Below are 19,906 nucleotides of genomic sequence, written 5' to 3'. Positions count from 1 at the left end.
TTTTCATTACCCGAGATAGCAACGGAAAAGGAGGGAAGAGATACAGTGTTGCCTTTGGCAAAGGAGAGTTTAGGGCATCTACACCCTCTGCTCTGAGAGATGGATAGCGAGTGTAATACCTCTTCAGTTGATGATTGACATCTGAAGCAAAAAGGTCCACATCCATTCTTCCGAACCTTCTCCGGATCTGTTTGAACACATCTTTGTGCAACTGCCACTCTCCCGGCAACACCTCCTGTCTGCTTAACCAGTCCGCTTGTACATTGTCTACTTCCTTTATATATTCCGCTGTCAATGATTGTAGTGTGTGCTCTGCCCAGGAAATCAGTAGTGATGCCTCCTGATGAAGGACCAGTGACTTCGTCCCTCCTTGACGATTTATGAACACTTTCACACAGTTGTTGTCTATTCTCAGCAGCACATGTTTGAGATGGAATAAAGGCACAAAATGCTGCAGCGCCAACCGTGCTGCCCAAAGTTCTAGTAAGTTGATGCTTTGGCTTGATTCCTGAGGGGACCAAGATCCCTGCAGGATTTGACCTCTGCAGTGAGCTCCCCACCCCTGGAGACTCGCATCTGATGTGACAGTATCCCGTGGTGGGTCCTTTAAGGAAAGTCCTCTGCATAGATTGCAATCCTTTGTCCACCAATGAAGAGCAGTTCTCAGTCATAACGTCAGAGCAACCTGGAGATGCATGGAATGTGCTATCTGCCACTGGTATGGTAACAGTGTCCATTGTAGAGGACGAACATGAAATCTAGCCCATGGTGTAACTTGGATAGTGGAAACAAGCATCCCTAAAACCTTTGCTAAGACCATTAAGTCCTCTGCAGTCTTCGCTAGCAATGGTTGAACAGCCAACTTTATCTTTTACCAGTTGTCTACCGGGCCCAATTCAAGGTATTGGTATTAACCTTTAAAGCCCTATATGGTATCGGCCCAGTTTATCTAAAGGAGCACCTCAAACATCACCAAATATGCCGCCTAACGAGATCGGCCACTCAAGACCTTCTCTCGGTCCCACCAGTAAAAACAGCTAGGCTGGTACGGACCAGAGAGAGGGCTTTCTTGATTGTGGCCCCCACCCTCTGGAATTCTTTGCCCTATGATCTTCACCATGCCCCCTCCCTGCCAAGTTTTTGTCGAGCCTTGAAGACCTGGCTATTCAGGCAGGCCTACAATATCCCGGGAGTAGATTAATTCTATCTTGCTACAGCTTAGATTAATTTTAGATTGAAGTTTTGGTTTTTATGTTGTATTTTATTGTTGTATTTACTTTTTAATTGTACGTCGCCTAGAGTGGCCGCTGACCCGGCCAGATAGGCGACCCAGAAATAAAATTTTATTATTATTATTTTTATTATTATTATTATTATTATTATTATCTTTTGCACTCTGTCTTCAGAAAGAGAAATTGTCTCCTGTTCCGTATCTATCATTGCTCCCAAATACTGTAAACGTTGGTGAGGGAACAAATGACTCTTGGGTATACTGACTAAGAATCCGTGATCGTGGAGAACTGCTAGTATGGTGTGAATGTCCTGATAAGCTGACTGTGCTGTGTGCGAACGAATCAGAATGTTGTCTAAATATGGGTAAAGATTCAACCCCTGTTGACGGAGATGTGCGACAAGGGTCACCATGATTTTTGTGAAGACCCTTGGCGCTGACGCCAAGCCAAATGGCATTGCCCTGTACTGATAGTGTTGATTGTTGTAAACGAAGCGGAGGAACTTGCGGTGCTGCAGATGGATGGGCACATGTAAATATGCTTTGGTTAGATCTATGGAAGCTAGGAAGTCTTGAGGCTGAATAGCTTCTTTTATGGACACCAATGTTTCCATGCGAAATTTCCTGTATCTCACAAATCTGTTTAGAAATTTTAGATCGAGCACCGCCCTCCAATTGTCTCCTTTTTTGGGCACAAGAAAGAGAATAGAATAAACCCCATGAAATTTGTGGTGCTGCTGAACCGGTTCTATGGCTGCTATCTGCACCAGGTGTTGTATTGCCTGTTGTAGCAGCCTGCGCTTCTCTGAATGTGCCGAAACAGGTGACGGGATAAATCTGTTTGGAGGCGTAGCCTGAAACTCTATCTGATACCCATACTGTAGAGCATTTTTTACCCAGCAGTCTGATGTTGTCATCTGCCAAAGGTGTGCAAATCTGAGTAAGCATCCTCCCACTGGTATCTGCAATAAGTCAGAATTGTCTTTGTTGCCTTCCACCTCTGTGGGTAGCTGAGAATGTATTTCGCGCTGCTGATTGTTGTTGGTTGCGCAACTGGAATCTTGGATGACTCCAAGCTTGTCTGTTAACACGGAAATCTCACCCCCTTCCTCCAAACCTAGATGGACAAAAGGACTGGTATGGCTGAAAGCAGCGAAAAGGTCGCCGGTCCTCTCATCTTTTACTTGTTACTGGGATTGCCTTCTTCTTGTCTCTTGTTTCAATACTTCACTGAGCACATTTTCACCAAATAATTTCTTGCCTGCATATGGTTCTGTAGCCAACACCATGCAAGAAGAAATGTCTGTCTCCCAATGACGCAGCCACAAAATACGCCTAGCTACCACTTCAGCAGCCATGGCCCTAGCTGCGAATTGAGTAGCATCCATTGTTGCATCTGCAGTGAAAGCCTTTGTCCTTGATACCTTCAAAATTGTTTTCCTAAGTCTTTCTTGGTCTTGATCTGGATTTTCCAAAACTTCATCTAACCACAATAATGTAGCCCTTGAAAACACAGATGCTGCTATAGATGCACGTACCGACAATGCTGTCGCTTCATGGACGTTTTTAAGTGCCATATCTAACTTTCGTTCTGTAAGATCTTTCAATTGAGCATCCCCTTCTCTTAAAAGGAAGTTTCTAGAAACTAAGGCAGAAATTGGGGGATCAATGTGTGGAGTTTTCAGCTGCTCCATAAACTCTGGCTCCAATAAGTATAGTTTCTTAGCATACGTCATTGACTTGGTAGACTGAACTGGTGAGTCCCATTCAGATTTCACTATTTGTCTGAGCAGTGATGGTACCTTAATCACCTTATCCGTAGACTTTGTTTCTGGAAGAACAGATGCTCCTCTGGAGGTAGAAAGGTGCCTGTTCTGCAACAACATCATTCAAATCTAAAGCCGCCATAGCCTTGCATAGCAGAGGCATATAGTAAGTGCTATGAAATAACCTACTGGAGTGGTGCTCTTCCGGTTGTGAGGTATCACTCCATTCATCTGATTCCTCTTCCAAATCAACCACTGAATCATCATGCATAAACTGTTGCCAGCAGAATTTGATCTGTCTGGTCTGCCAGCTAATAACCCCTGGCCACATCATGTGGATCTGGTGATCCATTTGCAAGTTCAGTTTGGAGCTCATGTTGCTCAACCTCAGGCAAATTCACCTGCCTGATTCATCTGAGCACTGCACTGCCGCATATTGTGTTGCCAGTGACTTTGTCCTGCTGCATGACTGCACTGTTGTGACTGTACAGAAAAGCAGCTAGTTCTGCTGATATATCACCCACGAGCCTTTCTAATATAATTTAATTCTGCAGCTCCTAAATGAAAAGACTTCACATGTTGAAGTTCCTGATCTGAACACGAGGTGGCAAGAGAGGCCATCTGTGTGGAGTTGAATTGATGCTGGTTATGATTATTCCTCTACACAAAACTCTGTGCTGCTGTTGATGACTATACTTTACTGTACTCAACTGCTGTGATTGCTGTCCTAGATACAGCGTCCTTCTGCTTTGTAAGGAAGCATTATTCTTATATTCTGTGGCTCCCTCAGCAGCAACCCTTCCTGATTGCTCTGCTGTATGATTAACTGTATGTTTTGTTTTAGTCATATGCTTGCGTCCTGATTGCTCTGCTACCACAGTGCTTACAGGCTATTCTGCACCTTTAACTGCTTCCACACTTTTACGTCCTGATTGCAGTGCTACCGCACCAGCTACAGGGTATGCAGTACGTTTAAGCGCTTTAAAAATTTTCCACCCTGATTGCTCTGATACCTCATCGCTTACAGGGGAAACAGGGGCATGTTGATTAACGGCCGTTCTCTGTGCTACCGCAAGAGTGATTGGGCCGAGCACTGCCTGTGAGGCTGTTTGATTAAAATGGCAGCCGTCTTCGAGAGCACTGCAACGGCTCGTCTTTTTAACTGTTGGTTTGTGCGAGTGAGCTGTAGGTGCTACCGCACCAAGCGCTGCAACCGTTCGTTTAGAAAGCCCTGAAGAGACACTTTTTTGCTCCATAGGCATTTCACTTTCAACAGAAAAGATCAATTTAGTGCCTTTTGTGGTCCGTTCGTATTTGATTTATATAATTAGCAAAGCGAGCCACTGATTGGCAATCAGAAGCAACACACAAATTTATAACAGGAAGAAAGCTACCGTTAAAATCATTAAGCGAGGGAAAATCACCCCGGAATTCATTAACTGAGGGAAATATCATTAACGGAATGCACTAATTGGAAAAATCACAGAGAAATTCATTACTGAGGAGAAACATTGTACTAATTAATCTTAGGACTAACACCTATATACAACACTGAGAGAAGAGTTAAGTGAACATTAACTGCTAATAAATAACATAAATAGAGAAAAAGATAAAGATATAACTCGGCCAGACTGATGAGCAAGGCGAAAATCAGTACTGCACAAGTGAGGCAGGAAAACGAACTAGCACTCCGTGGGAGGGGCCGCATTAACGGTCTGTTTGGAGTGTTAACTCTTTCCTGCCTCAAGCACTAGCAAGGAAGACAATACCCACTTGGGGGTGTCCTGGTGCCCACTGGAGAAAGTTGAAGTACTTTTTCCACACAGGGCATGAATTTTTAAATCTATTTATTTTATTTATTATTTTATTTATATCCCGCCCTTCCTCCCAGCAGAAGCCCAGTGTGGCAAACAAAAGCACTAAAAACTTTAAAACATCATAAAAACAGACATTAAAATACATTAAAACAAAACAACTTTAAAAACATTTTTAAAAAGCTTTGAAGATTTAAAAAAAGGTTAAAAAACAAATTGTTTTTTTGAAAAAAGGTTTAAAAGCACATTAAAAAGCAATTCCAAGACAGAAGCAGACTGGGATAAGGTCTCAACTTAGAAGGCTTGTTGAAAGAGGAATAAATAAATGATTTCATTTAGTAGAGATTCAGGGGACAATGAATCAAAGGGGAATTGAAACTGGTTTTAAGCAGGATCTGTTAGGAAACTGGGGTAAATTGGACCGGCTGATCTGGGGTAGGGTGCAAATTAATTGAAGAATTTGTTTATCTGAGGTGGGGTGGTTGGAAAATTTGTCTGTCTTCTATGAAATTTATCATCTAGTAACTATTTCTAAAATTTGTACTTATACATTTAAATTATTACATGCAGCTGAAGGAAGTGATAGAGCCAATGTGGTGTGCTGGACTAGGACTAGGAAGGCACTGGATCAAATTCCCAATCAACCATGAATGTCATTGGGTGATCTTGGGCCAGTCATCTCTCAACTTAACTTACATCACAGGGTTACTGTGAGGATAAAATTGGGATTGGGGGAGAGCCTTATAGCTGATTTGAGCTCAACTGGAGGGACAGGTGGAACAAAAGTATAATAAATGAAATAAATAAAGCCTCTCTGGACTGTAGCTGCAGATTGGGGAAAGAGCATATTTGAATGTTTCTTTATCTTTTTTTTTTTTTTAATAAAACCTCCATGCACACAGAAAACCAGCATGCGTGCGAGAAGGGCTCAGTGTAAGCTGCTATTTTTCTGTGCCAGGAAGAGGTTTTTTTTAAAGAGAGGAGGGGCTTTACTGTTTCATTCAGTTGCATGTATAAACTGAACTTCAGAATGCTGAATTCTGAGAATGATTATAGTCAATTTGTGTGATCTTTGTGTGGTTTGCATTTCAAGTAAGCAAAGTCTCTTGCTTCAAAGGCTCTGTAATACCATAAAATCCAGAGTCTAAAATTAAGTAGCTTACTAGTACTGTACATTTCGATGTGTGGAACAGGCTTTCAAATTGTGGAATCACCATTCTTAGGGAAGCTACAGCTGTTGAATATCTGCCTCTGTTTTAGGAGCCCTGTGAGGAAAAAAATGGTAACCCTACTTGTCCCCTGAAGAAGCTGATAGCAATGCCCTCCTAGCAGGGGCACCCATGGAGGACTGGTCAAAGCTGAGACACCAAACTAAGATGCATCCAAACTCAGAGGAAAGCAATGGTAAACCACCTCTGAATATCTCTTACCACAAAAACCCTATGAACAGACTATCCAAAATGCAACATGAGATAGTGCTGGAAGATGAGACCCCCAGGTCAGAAGGCACTCAATGAGCTACTGGGGAAAAACAAAGGACAAGTATGAGTAGCGCTGTGACTAACGACGCAGCTGGGTCAAAGCTGAAAGGAAGCCCAGAAACTGATGCACACAGATGAGAACGGAGAGTCCGGAGTTGTACAACACACACAATAGGAACATGGAATGTGAGAAGCATGAACCAGGGAAAGTTAGAAATTGTCAAGCAAGAAATGGAACACATCAACATTACAATACTTGGTGTGAGTGAATTAAAATGGATGGGAATGGGACATTTTCAATCAGGCAACTACAAAATATTTTATGCAGGAAATGAGAAATTAAGAAGAAATGGGGTTGCTTTAACAGTGAGAAGTGATGTAGCAAAAGCAATAAAGAGCTACAACGCAAGGTCTGAGCGAGTGATATCAATGAGATTAAATGGGAAGCCTATTAACATAACCATTATCCAAGTGTTTGCTCCAACAGCAAATGCAGAAGAAGAGGAATTGGAGAGATTTTATGCAGAAGTACAGGAAGAAATTGATCACACACCAAAACAAGATGTACTGATAATCATGGGGGACTGGAATGCGAAAGTAGAGAACAGAGAAGAACTAGGAATTGTGGGGAAATGGGGCTTAGGAGACAGAAATGAAGCAGGAGAAAGACTTATTGAATTCTGTGAAGCCAATAATTTGTTTCTTGCAAACAATTTTTTTGAGCAACCGAAAAGACTACTGTACACTTGGACATCACCAAATGGTCAAAATAGGAATCAAATTGATATATAACTGGTAGCAGAAGATGGAAAAGTTCCATACTTTCTGCGAAAACAAGACCAGGAGCAGACTGCGGTACAGATCATGAACTGGTCGTATCGAAAATCAGAGTAAAGCTAAAGAAGAACAACAAAGCAATCATAATGCCAAAATACAATTTAAATAACATCCCAGAAGAGTATAAAGATCAAATAAGGAACAGGTTTGAGGCTTTAAACTTAGTTGACAGAGAACCAGAAGAACTATGGTCTGAAGTCAGAGACATTATCAGGGAAGAATGCAAAAAGACAATACCTCTAGTTAAAATAGAAAGACCTCAATGGATGACTGAAGAAACTCTTCAAATGGTTAAAGAGAGAAGGAAAGCAAAAGCAAAAGGAGACAGAAACACGGTCAGAACCCTAAATGCAACAATACAGTGACTAGTACGTAGGGACAAAGAGAACTATTACAATAGTTATTGTACAGAAATAGAAGAGGACAACAAAAAGGGTAGAACAAGAGCCCTGTTCCAAAAGATTAGAGAAATTAAAGGGAAATTTAAACCAAGAGTAGGGATGTTGAATAATCAACAGAAGAACACACTGACTGACCGAGATGAATGGAAGCAATACACTGAAGAACTCTATAAAAGAGATGCCAGGATGACAGATTCATTCATGGAGGAACAGTATGATGAAGAACCAGAAATTTTAGAAAGTGAGGTGGAAGCCGCTCTTATAATACTTGGAAGAAACAAATCACCAGAAACAGATGGCATACCAATAGAGTTGCTACAAGCTACTGAAACTGAATCTGTCCAAATTTTGACAAAAATCTGTCAAGAAATATGGAAAACTAAACAATGGCCCACAGACTGGAAGCGTTCCATATACATCCCAATTCCAAAGAAAGGGGATCCCAGGGAATGCAGTAATTATCAAACTATTGCCTTAATATCCCAGGCAAGTAAAGTAATGCTCAAGATTCTACAACAAAGGCTCTTACCATATATGGAGCGAGAAATGCCAAGCTGGATTTAGAAAGGGAAGAGGTACCATAGATCATATCGCAAACATAAGTTGGATAATGGAACAGACCAAAGAATTTCAGAAGAAAATCTCCCTGTCTTTATAGATTACAGCAAAGCCTTTGACTGTGTTAAATTCAGTTAAATTCCACATTTCTGCAGCAATCTGCGATTAAAAAAAAAAATCTTAATGAAAATTCACCAGCATTTTAGTGAGAATGTCTCCTAATAAACACATTTTTGTAGGTAGTTTTGACTAATGTACACATTTTTAAAGCAATGTCTCCTCATCTAATGCATCTTTGTATGTTATTTTCACTTATATATTCATTTTTATGCACACTTCCCTGTAATATATGCATTTTTTAAAACATTGTTTGGTTGGCGAACTGCATTGCAACATTCAATTATATGCGAATTTTGAAGGATGGCTGTGTTTTGGTTCTCTTATTGTTTTGGAAAGTGTGGATTTGATAGATTTGGCTTGAAATGCGAAGTTAATCAAATTTCTCACACATCACTAATCCAGATAAAAAAGGTAAGGACTTGAGTGGTAAACTGTTTGGGACCCACTAATTTTCTGATACCTGACAATAAGGTTTTAAAAATTTCCTTAAGAATATCTGTATCCATCTGGAAAGCAGGAGGAGGAGCAAGGATGGGCTGGAGGGGGTATAACCAAAGCCCATAAACTCATCCCAAGAAGGCAGAGGAAAAAGAACCTCTGGGGCTGGAGTTGATCCAGGACCCCTTTTCCCTCAAACAAATACTTCTCCTGTCTCTGCTCTGCCAAGGATTTGTGGGAAGATCAGTGGACACCTTTTACTGTGTTACACTGAGTTCTGTCTCACCCATATATCTGGCCCTTCAGTGAGCCATATACCGTGCTGCTGCAGCTGTCACCGACGAGAACAGTTGTTCTGACCTTCCGCTGGGACGACCACATCCAGAATCACCACCTGCCACCACCATCACTCCCATGGGGCTGTTTAGGCCTTCCATGACTTTTGCACCACTTGATTGTTCTCAGACTGGTGGCTAAGGTTGGGTGCACCAAGTAACTGAGGGACCATTGCCTTTACTTGCATGTGTTTAGCTCTGGCAGTATATGCTATTGCGCTTGCTAGTTAGGAAACTAGTGACTGAAGCACACACACCCAATTGGTGGGCACAGTGGTTCCTTTCTTCAAAGTTTTTGGCATTATGTCTGATTACTCAGCAGCAATTGAGTAACAAGTCAAAAAAGGCGGGAATCAGTAGAAGAAAAGGCAAAACTGGGCAGAGAGCAGGGAACAGAAGTGGAGATTGACTTTTTAAAAAAAATATAGACTGGGACAACAATTAATAGGGAGGATACCTGGTAGAAGCACCAGGAGAAACAATAAGGGACCAAGGGCTAACACGAAAGAAGAACTGAAGGACTGCTAACAAATGACAAGCTGAGGAAAAAGACACCATTGAGAAAACATTGGCTAGAAATACCCTGAGGGAGGGAGAGGTCACTAACATACTCCAACTCCCTGACTAGAACATACACATAAACATATGACAAAGAGAAAAATGTTAGAGACACTGCCTCAGACAGAAGAATACAGAAGGACAGGAAAGATTGTTGCAATGGTCTGCTTTGTGCAAAGGCAGGAAACAAACTGACATTTGAAGGGAAGGAGACATAACAACTTCCTTTGGAGTGACATGTTTCTTGCCTTCATGCAGTAGGAGGAACACAATTTCTCTTGGAGGCAACCTAATGCCCAACAGAGAATTTTTGTATACTTCGAATTTTACAATTTTCTTTAATAGCCAGAGCAAGAGGTTCTATAGATAAATCAAATAATAATAGAGACAGTGGGCATCCATGCTTAGTTCAATTTGATCATTAAAAATGATCCAATAAGTGTCCATTTGCATATACTTGAGCTGTTGAACTATGATATAGCAGTTTGATCCAGATTTTAAATCCCCCCAAATTAAATTGCTGTAATATTCCCAATGATAATTAAATTAAAGCTGTCAAATGCTTTCTTGACATATAGAAACAGAAGTGCAGATGTACATTTATTTTCTTGAGCCATTTTATTACATTAATCAATCTTTTTATGTTTTTATGTTATATTCCTATTTTTATAATACCATAACTGTGTATTTTATAATTATATTGTTTTGTCTTACCGAACAGTATCTGTCCATATCTTCAAATCTTGGTTTAAATGTGAGACAAGTCTGTGTGAATCTGGTAAAGACAAGTCTAAGTTTCCATGTTTTAGTTTGACTTTAGAATGTGGTATAATCTTGGAAATGGCTTTATATTGTGATTGTACTTACCACTCACACTTCCTGGTTGGATAGCTGCAAGAGCCTCAGCTTCTTCTAAGTCCTTCAAATTTGATTTCAGACTTGCAAGCAAAACTTTCCTTTGCTTTGAGAGCTCATCTATTTCCTTCTCTGTACAGTGAGAAATGTGAAAACAAAGTGAGAATAGTGAGAACATTCTCCAAGACAAATAATATAGGAAACAGACAAGGATATAGATAGTGTACTAATTAATTTCTATAATGAACATTTCTCTATAATCAAATAATCCCTGTGGGATGTATGACATTGGAAATTTAACCTGCTTTAAGCACTCCTGGAACAACTCCCCCTGGAAAATTGTAACTGTGTTAAATCTCAGCACCAATTGATCATAGAGGTTGCTCAACCCTTGAAAAACAGTGTCCTTTCCCCAAAAAGCTTACCATTTAATTGCACGAGGCTATTTGCTATAACACTTTTTTATATAAATAAGTTGCTTTTCTGTAACTAGCATTCTTTCTATAATCTTCTCAGTTGCTTCTCTTCTTCTCAGTTGCTGGATCAATCTGAACTCTGTTGATTCTCCAGCCCAAAGCACTCTTGGTCTCTATTCCAGTTCATAGATCATCCAACCAGATAAATTAGGCCTCAACTATTGATGCCTAGCCAGAGTCAGTACAGACAGTCCACAGTCTTGGTATGTTCCCAAGCATTCTTGATGCAAACAGTCTATAGTCTTGGTATTTTCCCAAGTCTTGCTACCTAAACCTAACCTTCTCTTTATGGACAGATTATGGTCTTGGTACCTAACCCAAGCCCATGTGGTATTGGATGCATTCTTTGTAATGTCAGTCTCTAGTCATGGTGCCTTGAAAGCTCTAGGTCAATTAATCCAGTGATAAAGACCTCAAAGTACACAGAATATTTTACTGTTTCCCAATGCATTTTGGAATCAATAAATTCCTTTCTTAGTCCTTCCTATTAGCACCCAGCAAAAACATGCTACTTCACAACTTTGCATGTGTTTAAGACAGCATTATGCAGTCTGCTTAGGATGCCTATGTCATCCTACACCCTAGATATGAGTGCAAGAAATTATATGTTGAATTACGTGCCTGCTGTAATACCTTTATTTGACAAACCTACATCCATGTTCTGTCAGCTTGCTAGTCTTCCATATGTGGGATTGCATAGAGGCTACAAGGAAGAATAAGTTGTCTATCTCCAACTAGCATTCTCTGAGTGGTCTTTTGTGTAGTCACACAACCCAACTCCTTTTCTTGTTCCAGGTGGTCTAACCTTTTTCTTGGATTTGCTACAGTCTGCCAAGAACTATGAAGGAAGCCTTGGCTGTCACACAAGGACAGGGACTGGAATAATTAAGAGGTTTCCAAAATGCTGCTCTGTGCAGGCAGAGATACCACAGAGTTCAGATTGATCCAGCAACTGAGATAGGTGGAGACTAGACACCTAATGGCCTGGAACAATACTTACTGGAGCTTTCACATTACCATCTAGGTTGGACACTGGACAATCTGAGACTACACCCATGAAAGCTTTTATAATAGCACCAGGATTGGGCAGAAGGAGGCAATGGCTCGAAGAGGTTCAATACACATTCCCAGAAAGGAACACATGCTTGAGGCCCTATTACAACATGCTTCTTTTTGAGACATTCAAGGGATGTGCGCAATATTGATATCATGTGCCCTAAGATTACATAGAAGGTGCCGCGTGTGTCCATCAGATATAAGGATGTAACACAACTTATTTTCAGACATGGGCAAAACATACTCTCTCCCTCTGGGGAGGGGTAGAGATAATGCCAAAAAACAGTGAAAGAGACATTTGGTCTTCCTGTAAAGAAGTCTTCTACATGCACGTCCCTCAAGGATCAGTATTGGGACCTGTACTTTTCAACTGTTCATTCATGACCTAGAATTAAGAGTGAGCAGTGAAGTGGCCAAGTTTGCTGATGACACTAAATTGTTCAGGGTTGTTAAAACAAAAAGGGATTGCGAAGAGCTCCAAAAAGACCTCTCCAAACTGAGTGAATGGGCGGGAAAATGGCAAATGCAATTCAATATAAACAAGTGTAAAATTATGCATATTGGAGCAAAAAATCTTAATTCCACATATCCGCTCATGGGGTCTGAACTGCCAGTGACCGACTAGGAGAGAGACCTCGGGGTTGTAGTGGACAGCATGATGAAAATGTCGACCCAGTGTGCGGCAGCTGTGAAAAAGGCAAATTCCATGCTAGGGATAATTAGGAAAGGAATTGAAAATAAAACAGCCGATATCATAATGCCATTGTATAAATCTATGGTGCGGCCGCATTTGGAATACTGTGTACAGTTCTGATCGCCTCATCTCAAAAAGGATATTATAGAGTTGGAAAAGGTTCAGAAGAGGGCAACCAGAATGATCAAGGGGATGGAGCGACTCCCTTACGAGGAAAGGTTGCAGCATTTGGGGCTTTTTAGTTTAGAGAAAAGGCGGGTCAGGGGAAACATGATAGAAGTGTATAAAATTATGCATGGCATTGAGAAAGTGGATAGAGAAAAGTTCTTTTCCCTCTCTCATAATACTAGAACTCGTGGACATTCAAAGAAGCTGAATGTTGGAAGATTCAGGACAGACAAAAGGACGTACTTCTTTACTCAGCACATAATCAAACTATGGAATTTGCTCCCACAAGATGCAGTAATGGCCACCAGCTTGGATGGCTTTAAAAGAAGATTAGACAAATTCATGGAGGACAGGGCTATCAATGGCTACTAGCCGTGATGGCTGTGCTCTGCCACCCTAGTCAGAGGCAGCATGCTTCTGAAAACCAGTTGCCGGAAGCCTCAGGAGAGGAGAGTGTTCTTGCACTCGGGTCCTGCTTGCGGGCTTCCCCCAGGCACCTGGCTGGCCACTGTGAGAACAGGATGCTGGACTAGATGGGCCACTGGCCTGATCCAGCAGGCTCTTCTTATGTTCTTATGTTCTTATGTTCATGTAATGATGTTCTCAGGTGGGACTTGAGCTCCACCTTGTGGTTGAAGGCAAAATAGCACTGTTCAATTTCTCTTGAATCCCCTAGCTTTCCCTTAGCCTCAGGAAGCCAGTTCTTACATGACAAGCCAAAGCACAGAATATAGGACTAACGAACAGTGCATGCAAGCAGACAACCTATGCCACTCTCTGCTGCCCTAGTGGAATGTGCCATGATGTTGGTTGGCAGCCACATATTGTGACTGGTGTAAGCTAAAGAAATGCAAGTCTTGATCCATCAAAACAGGGTGGATGGGGACACTTTATTACTAAGGTAGAGTGGTGAAATAATACAAACAAGGAATCCATCTTATGAAATGGCTTAGTTGTGGCAATGTACATCTTTAAAGCCTGTCTCACATCTAATGAGTGCCAGGTCTTCTTGGCCGCATGGACAGGTGAAGGACAGAAAGATGGTAAGATAAACTCCTGCTGACAATGAAAAGAGGACAGGGCTTTAGGACAGAAAAGAGGGTTAGTACGTAGGATTACCTTATCTTTGTGGAAGACTCAAAGTGGTTTATCCACTGACAGAGCATTCATTTCTGAAACCCTTCTGGCAGACATAATTGCCACCAGAAATAGAACTTTGAAGGATAAGATGTGTAGAGTCATGGAATTCAATGGCTCAAATGGCAGCTTCTGAAGGGCAGTCAGCACTTTGTGTAAATCCCACAATGAGAAAGCGGTGTTGGAGTGGTGGAGATTAAATAGTCACTCCCCTTAGAAAATGTCTCACAAAAGGATGAGATCCCAATGGTTTATCTGGGAAGTTAGACAGAATTGCCAAAAGAGCTGATACCTGATGTTGCAAATTATTTGGGTGAAGTTGCATGGATGTACCATCCTGAAGAAAAGTCAATAATTCTGTAAGGCTGGCTCTCTTCCTTGATATCATGATGAAAAGACCTTCCACGTACTCTGATATAATCTTAGCATGGATGCCAGTATGGTATCTACTACTGCTGATGGTAGGCCCATTCTCAAGAGTCTTTTCCGGTCAATGTTCATGCATGAAGATTCAGCCAGGCTGGGTCTGGATGAACCAGACAACCATGAGTTAGCAGGTCTTTCTGGAATGGCAATGGCTATGGGGAGGATGTCGCCAGGCTGACTATCTCCAAGAACCACAGATGATGAGGCCAATGTGGAGCTACCAGAATCACCTTGGCTGTTTCTTCTCGAATCCAACTTAAGACCCGAGGTAGCAGACGAATTGGTGGAAAGATGGACAGAGTTCTGAGGGACCATTGGGCTGTGAGAGCATCTGTAGCCTCTGCTGCTGGATCTGCATAACAGGAGAAGAACGGGGGAACCTAATGGTTCTGAGGCGATACAAAGAGATCCATATGGATTTTGCTGAACCTTCTGCATATCTATTTGAACACTTTGGGATGTAGTTTCTGCTCTCCCAGCTGTATCTGCTGTCTGCTGAGCCAGTCCGCCTTCACATTGTTCTCTCCCTTGATATGCTCTGCAACCAGGGAGTTCAGATGTAGTTCTGCCCAGCTCATCAAGGCCCCCGCCTCCTTCTGAAGAATTCAGGAACTCATACCTCCTTGCTGATTCACATGGGCCTTGGCCATGACATTGTTGGTGTGCACGAGGACCGCCTCCAAGCACCTCCTTGTGGCATAGTATTGCAGGGCCAGTCTGATGGCACATAGTTCCAGGAGACTGTTCAAAAGGCCAGCCCCTTTCAGAGTCCAGTTCCTCTGGACCATGTTGCCAATGCACATGGCCCCTTAGCCTTGAGATCTATTGATGTCATCCAATCCCCAATCTGCAGAGTCTCTTTGATAGACATCAGTATTTCCATCCTGAACCTGCAATATCATATGTACCTCTTGAGATCCAGTACCACTCATAGTGAATAGCTTCCTGTATCCTGGCCCTTTTGTCTGGATTTGAGGGAAGGGGGATGGGAGAAATCTGTGCAGAGGTGTGGCTGTGAACTCTAAATGGAGGCTGTCTGGAGTGATATTGTTCCACTTGTCCAAAAAAGTTGTGGACTGCCTCCCACAGGGGGGAGGGCCTACTCAGAACTGATATTTGTGTGCACAAGTCAATGCTCCTGAACCTGGCTTTCTGGGGAATTGCTGTCGTTGCCCTCTGTAGGGGAAATGCTATCTGGCCCAAGGCTGAAAGGGCCGAACATCCCTACCCCTTCCAGACTGACTTGAGGTATGAAAGAACTGAAAGGATTGTCCTGAAGCATACAGATGGTAAGTTCTTTGAAACCTGTGTTTGTCCTCTTTTTCTTTGTAAATGGCATAGTCTTCTTCTTGCCCTTAGACTCAACTGCAGACAAAAAGTTTTGCATTTCTCTGTACTTTTTTGCTTGGTTCAGGTTCATTTTTGGAAGAGAAGTCCTGTTAGAATCTTCCATTTTTGGGTCATGTATTCACATGTGAAGTTTTTAAGTGAAGTTTTAGTTTGTATTATGTTCCATCCCAGTTGTCCCTTTTTCCTTATTGATTAGAGCTTCAGTAGCCAGTGTTCAGCATTTTACAGAATTGTTCATTTTTAATAGATTAATGTATAAACATATTATTTATAGTATGTTTGATAAATAATTTTAATCCTGTTTATATGTATGCTTTTACAGACTGCCCTTAATAAAGGGTCTTTGTCACCCAAAATGCAACAGGCAGCATTTTTTTTCCATTTTTGCCTGTTGGGAAAAAGTGCTGGCTAGGCACTTTGAGGGTTTCCCCTCTTTTCATCTGTGGTACATTCGGGGTGCCTCCCTCTTTGCTTTCCAGCCTTAGACTCAACTAACACCTTCTCCAAGGCTCTGTTGCCCAAAAGCGTTCTCCCCCAGTAGGGCTCAGTGGCTAAATTTGAGTGGGCTGTGGCACCAGCTTTTCAATGACTTAGCCAGAGGGTCCTTCTGGTGAACATACCCACTGCCAGTGCCCTAGCAGAAAATTGGACTGCATCCATGGAAACATCAGCCATAAAACCTACTGCTCAAGAGACCTTCCATAGGGTTTTTCAAAGCCGGGCACGGTCCTGCTGAGAGCTGTCAAGCAGTAGGATAGCTCATGCAAACACCAAAGTAGAAACCACCACCCTTATCGAAAGGGCACTTGTGTCATGCACAAGCCATAGTCCTAAATCCTATCTCTTTTCAACTTCAGTTATGCATCAGAATCCTTCGGATTCAGGGAGGAGTTTACTAAACCTTGCATGGGAGCATCTATGAGAGGGAGTTTCAGTTGATCCATAATCGATTGGTCCAGGAGATAATACTTATTTGCAATTGGAACCAACTTCTTAAACTGCAAGGGAGTCTCAAATTTTGCTTTAATGACCTTAGGAAGCATGGAGGAGAGTTTAACCACACTGGACTTAGATTTAGGATCTGGGCACACTGCCACCACCCTCGAGGTAGCTGAGTCCAGGGTGGAAGCATCCTCTAAAGTGTTCAAATTTAAAGCCCCCACAGCCTTGCATAACAGTGGTAGATAATATGGTTCCTGAGAAACCCAATTTGAAGACACCTCTCCTGTCTCTGATGCCCCACTCCATTTCTCCTCATCTAAAACAATTAACTCTGTGTCCATATCATAAAATCTCCAAAGGGCAAGAAGCCCTGCCTCTGTATACAGTATGAGGGTCAGGGGAAGAATTTATACAGTCTCTCTGAGACTGATGCATTGATAACGATTGTGGAGGCTGAAGGAACATAGACTGCACAATCTGAGACAGACTAGGTTGAGGCAGGTGGGTAGCCGATGAGGTTAAGGGAGCATTAGGAGGAGGAGTTCTCAAGGGTTGAGTTCTCAAGGGTTGTAGAGAAGCAGCTAGGGCTCTAGACAAGTCTGCTAGCAAAATGTCTTTTCGTTGTAACATCTCAGGGGCAAAGTGTAACTGAATGGGGGACAGATTTGGTTCTGTGATTTCCCTGAAGTCAAGGGATGTCTGTGAGATGACATCATGGCTGTACTGATTGTATTTCATTTGGCAGGCCAGGATCCCTAAAACCCACAAACGTCTCAGCTAATGAGCTGAAGAAAAAAACTTCTGCCAGCTCCCTTCTCTGTTGCTCCCCTTCCTCATCAGATAACTGCTCCTGGTCTCTCAACACACTGCACCTTCCCTGATGCTCCATATCACTTCCTGCCAAAATGCCTTCTCCCCCTCCTCCTTCCTTGTGTCCTCCATTTTGAGCTAAGAGTTGCTCCAGTAAAAATAACATTGCCCAGGTCTCTGTAACCCTGCAGGGGTGCCGTGGGGAAAGGCTGGAGCACTGGGATGAGGGACACTGTAGACATGGTTGGAGGGTCCTCCCCGCCATCAAAAATGCCTCCAAAACACCCTCCAGCCTGTTGGAAGGGGGGTTGGCACTAGCCACCTAGCTTCTTGCTGTGGCTGCAGTGTTCTGAGGTGCTGTACGATGAGGAAGCATGGAAGGGCAGTAGGGCAGGAAGGCCAAACAGCAATTGAGGGGTTTTTGGGGGGGGGGTTAGTAACAGACAAACAAGATTAGACAGATCAAAAACATACACTAAGACACAGGATAGAAGCCTGAAATAGGGAAGAATCAAAGTAGAGAGCAGAGAGCACAACTCATGCGGCCACAAATTGTGAAGGCAAAATAGAACTGGCTTCCTGAGGCTAAGGAAAAGCTAGAGGATTCAAGAGAAATTGAACAGTGCTATTTTGCCTTCAACCACAAGGTGGAGCTCAAGTCCCTCCTTTTTTTTTTTACAATAATTTTTATTCAAATTTTCATAAAACATAGAAAACAAAATCATAAAACATTCAAAGACAAAAAACAAAACAAAACAAAAATGATTAAACAAAAAAAAATAAAATGTTGACTTCCCATTTGTCGCAGATCAAATCAGTTATAGGTCTACAATATATAACAATCCTGTCTCTTAAATCATATTATAAAATCACTTTCCTCCAGTAGTTATCTTAATTAATCATCAAATCTCATAAACATTACTTTATTCTTTCCACAAAAAGTCAAAGAGAGGTTTCAATTCTTTAAGAAATATATCTATCAATTTTTCTCCAAATAAACATGTCAATTAATCCATCTCGTTAATAATTATAATAATCTTATTGTCATAACCATAGTCCAAATAAACATATCAATTAATCCATCTCATCAGAATCTGTTAGGTCCAATAATTTCAATAGCCATTATTCCATTATCCCTATTAGTTCCATCTTCCATCTTCAATAGTCCTGTTAAGTCCAGTAATTTCAGTGTCCAATCTTCCATTATCAGTATTCCATAATAATCTTGCTGTTGTAGCCATAGTCATATAATAAGAGTCTGATGGGAATTTCCTCTGTCCCAAATATTTTCTTGCCATCCATTCTGAATAAGTTGCTGAAATACTGTTGTAAAGTCATATCTGTGTTCTTCTTTTTTACAAAATGCACTGGCTCATCTCTTAAGAGTTTTTCCATTGTCACATGGCTGCAGTTAATTCCATAGATTTTCTCTATATCAAGCTCCATCACATCATTCCAGTCCAGAAGATTATCCAAGCCATTGATAACTTTATCTCTAATATCTTCATTAATTTCTTCAGAGATAACGTTAAATTCCAAACAGTAGATTTTATTTCTAAAGTCCATAAACTCCAGATCTTTTTCCAATTCCACATTTGTTCCAATCTCCAGGGCTTGTATCTTCCCTTTATTTTTTCTTTTCTCATCTCTGATCTCATCCTCCTCTCTCACAGGATCCCCTATTTCTTTAAGCTCCTGCATCATTTTGCTCAGTTCAATTTTCAGCTCCTTACTACCCTGTCGCAGGGTTTGTTTCGTTATCTCAATCTCATCCATTATTTTCTGAAACATAGTTACTTCCAGATTCTCAGCCACTTTCTTGATTGCCATTTTTAAAACCACGAAAACAAAGCAAAACAAAAATAAAGAAGAACCACTTCTTATTTCAGCAACAATTGGGTTAATATTCCAGGCTTGATGACATCACAGTATAAACAGAGCAACCTGCCTTATCTCTCTATGTTCAAGAATGCAAAACAAATTTAGTTCCCAGCATCAAAACAGTTAGTGGCGTCGTGAAGAAGCAGATTCGTCAAAATAAAATAGACCAAAAAGAGAATAGTCCCAGACAATATAATATTCCTCGGAATAGAAATCAGGAATAGAAATCCCTCTTCTGTTTATTATCTTTAGAATGCGCTTCCAGGACAGCTTTTTGCGACAGAAACAGAGATAAGCTGTTAATTTCGTGAATAACAGAGAAGAGCTATATCTCACCCAGAAGTTGTCCAAAGCCGATCAATTTGACAAATCTCCTTTTGCTGCAACAATTTAAACCAAGTAAAAAAAATAATAGAAAGAAGGGTGCTTGCCTGTTAGTCCGTTCTCTCTTTAAAAAAAAGATAAACGTATCGCTTAAACAGATAGAGCTTGTTAGGAAGTCCGTCCGGCATTGTTGGCTGGACCTTATCTCATAAATTAATGAAATCCAGTCCTCCCAACAAAAACAGGCT

The 19,906-nt window shown here is 41.4% G+C and overlaps 1 protein-coding gene across 1 annotated transcript in view; it reads right to left on the bottom strand.

Moving 5' to 3' along the window:
• The window catches only part of CCDC7 (coiled-coil domain containing 7), a 430,640-nt gene that overhangs the window by 255,913 nt on the left and 154,821 nt on the right, over positions 1 to 19,906 (bottom strand). The window contains exon 26 of the mRNA XM_061586654.1: positions 10,407 to 10,526. Within this exon, the coding sequence (XP_061442638.1) occupies positions 10,407 to 10,526 (120 nt within the window). The remainder of the gene's footprint in view (positions 1 to 10,406; positions 10,527 to 19,906) is intronic.

The sequence above is a fragment of the Rhineura floridana genome, chromosome 10 (assembly GCF_030035675.1).
Source record: "Rhineura floridana isolate rRhiFlo1 chromosome 10, rRhiFlo1.hap2, whole genome shotgun sequence".
In the NCBI taxonomy this organism is placed as follows: Eukaryota; Metazoa; Chordata; class Lepidosauria; order Squamata; family Rhineuridae; genus Rhineura; species Rhineura floridana.
This window is presented reverse-complemented; position numbering and strand designations above follow the sequence as displayed.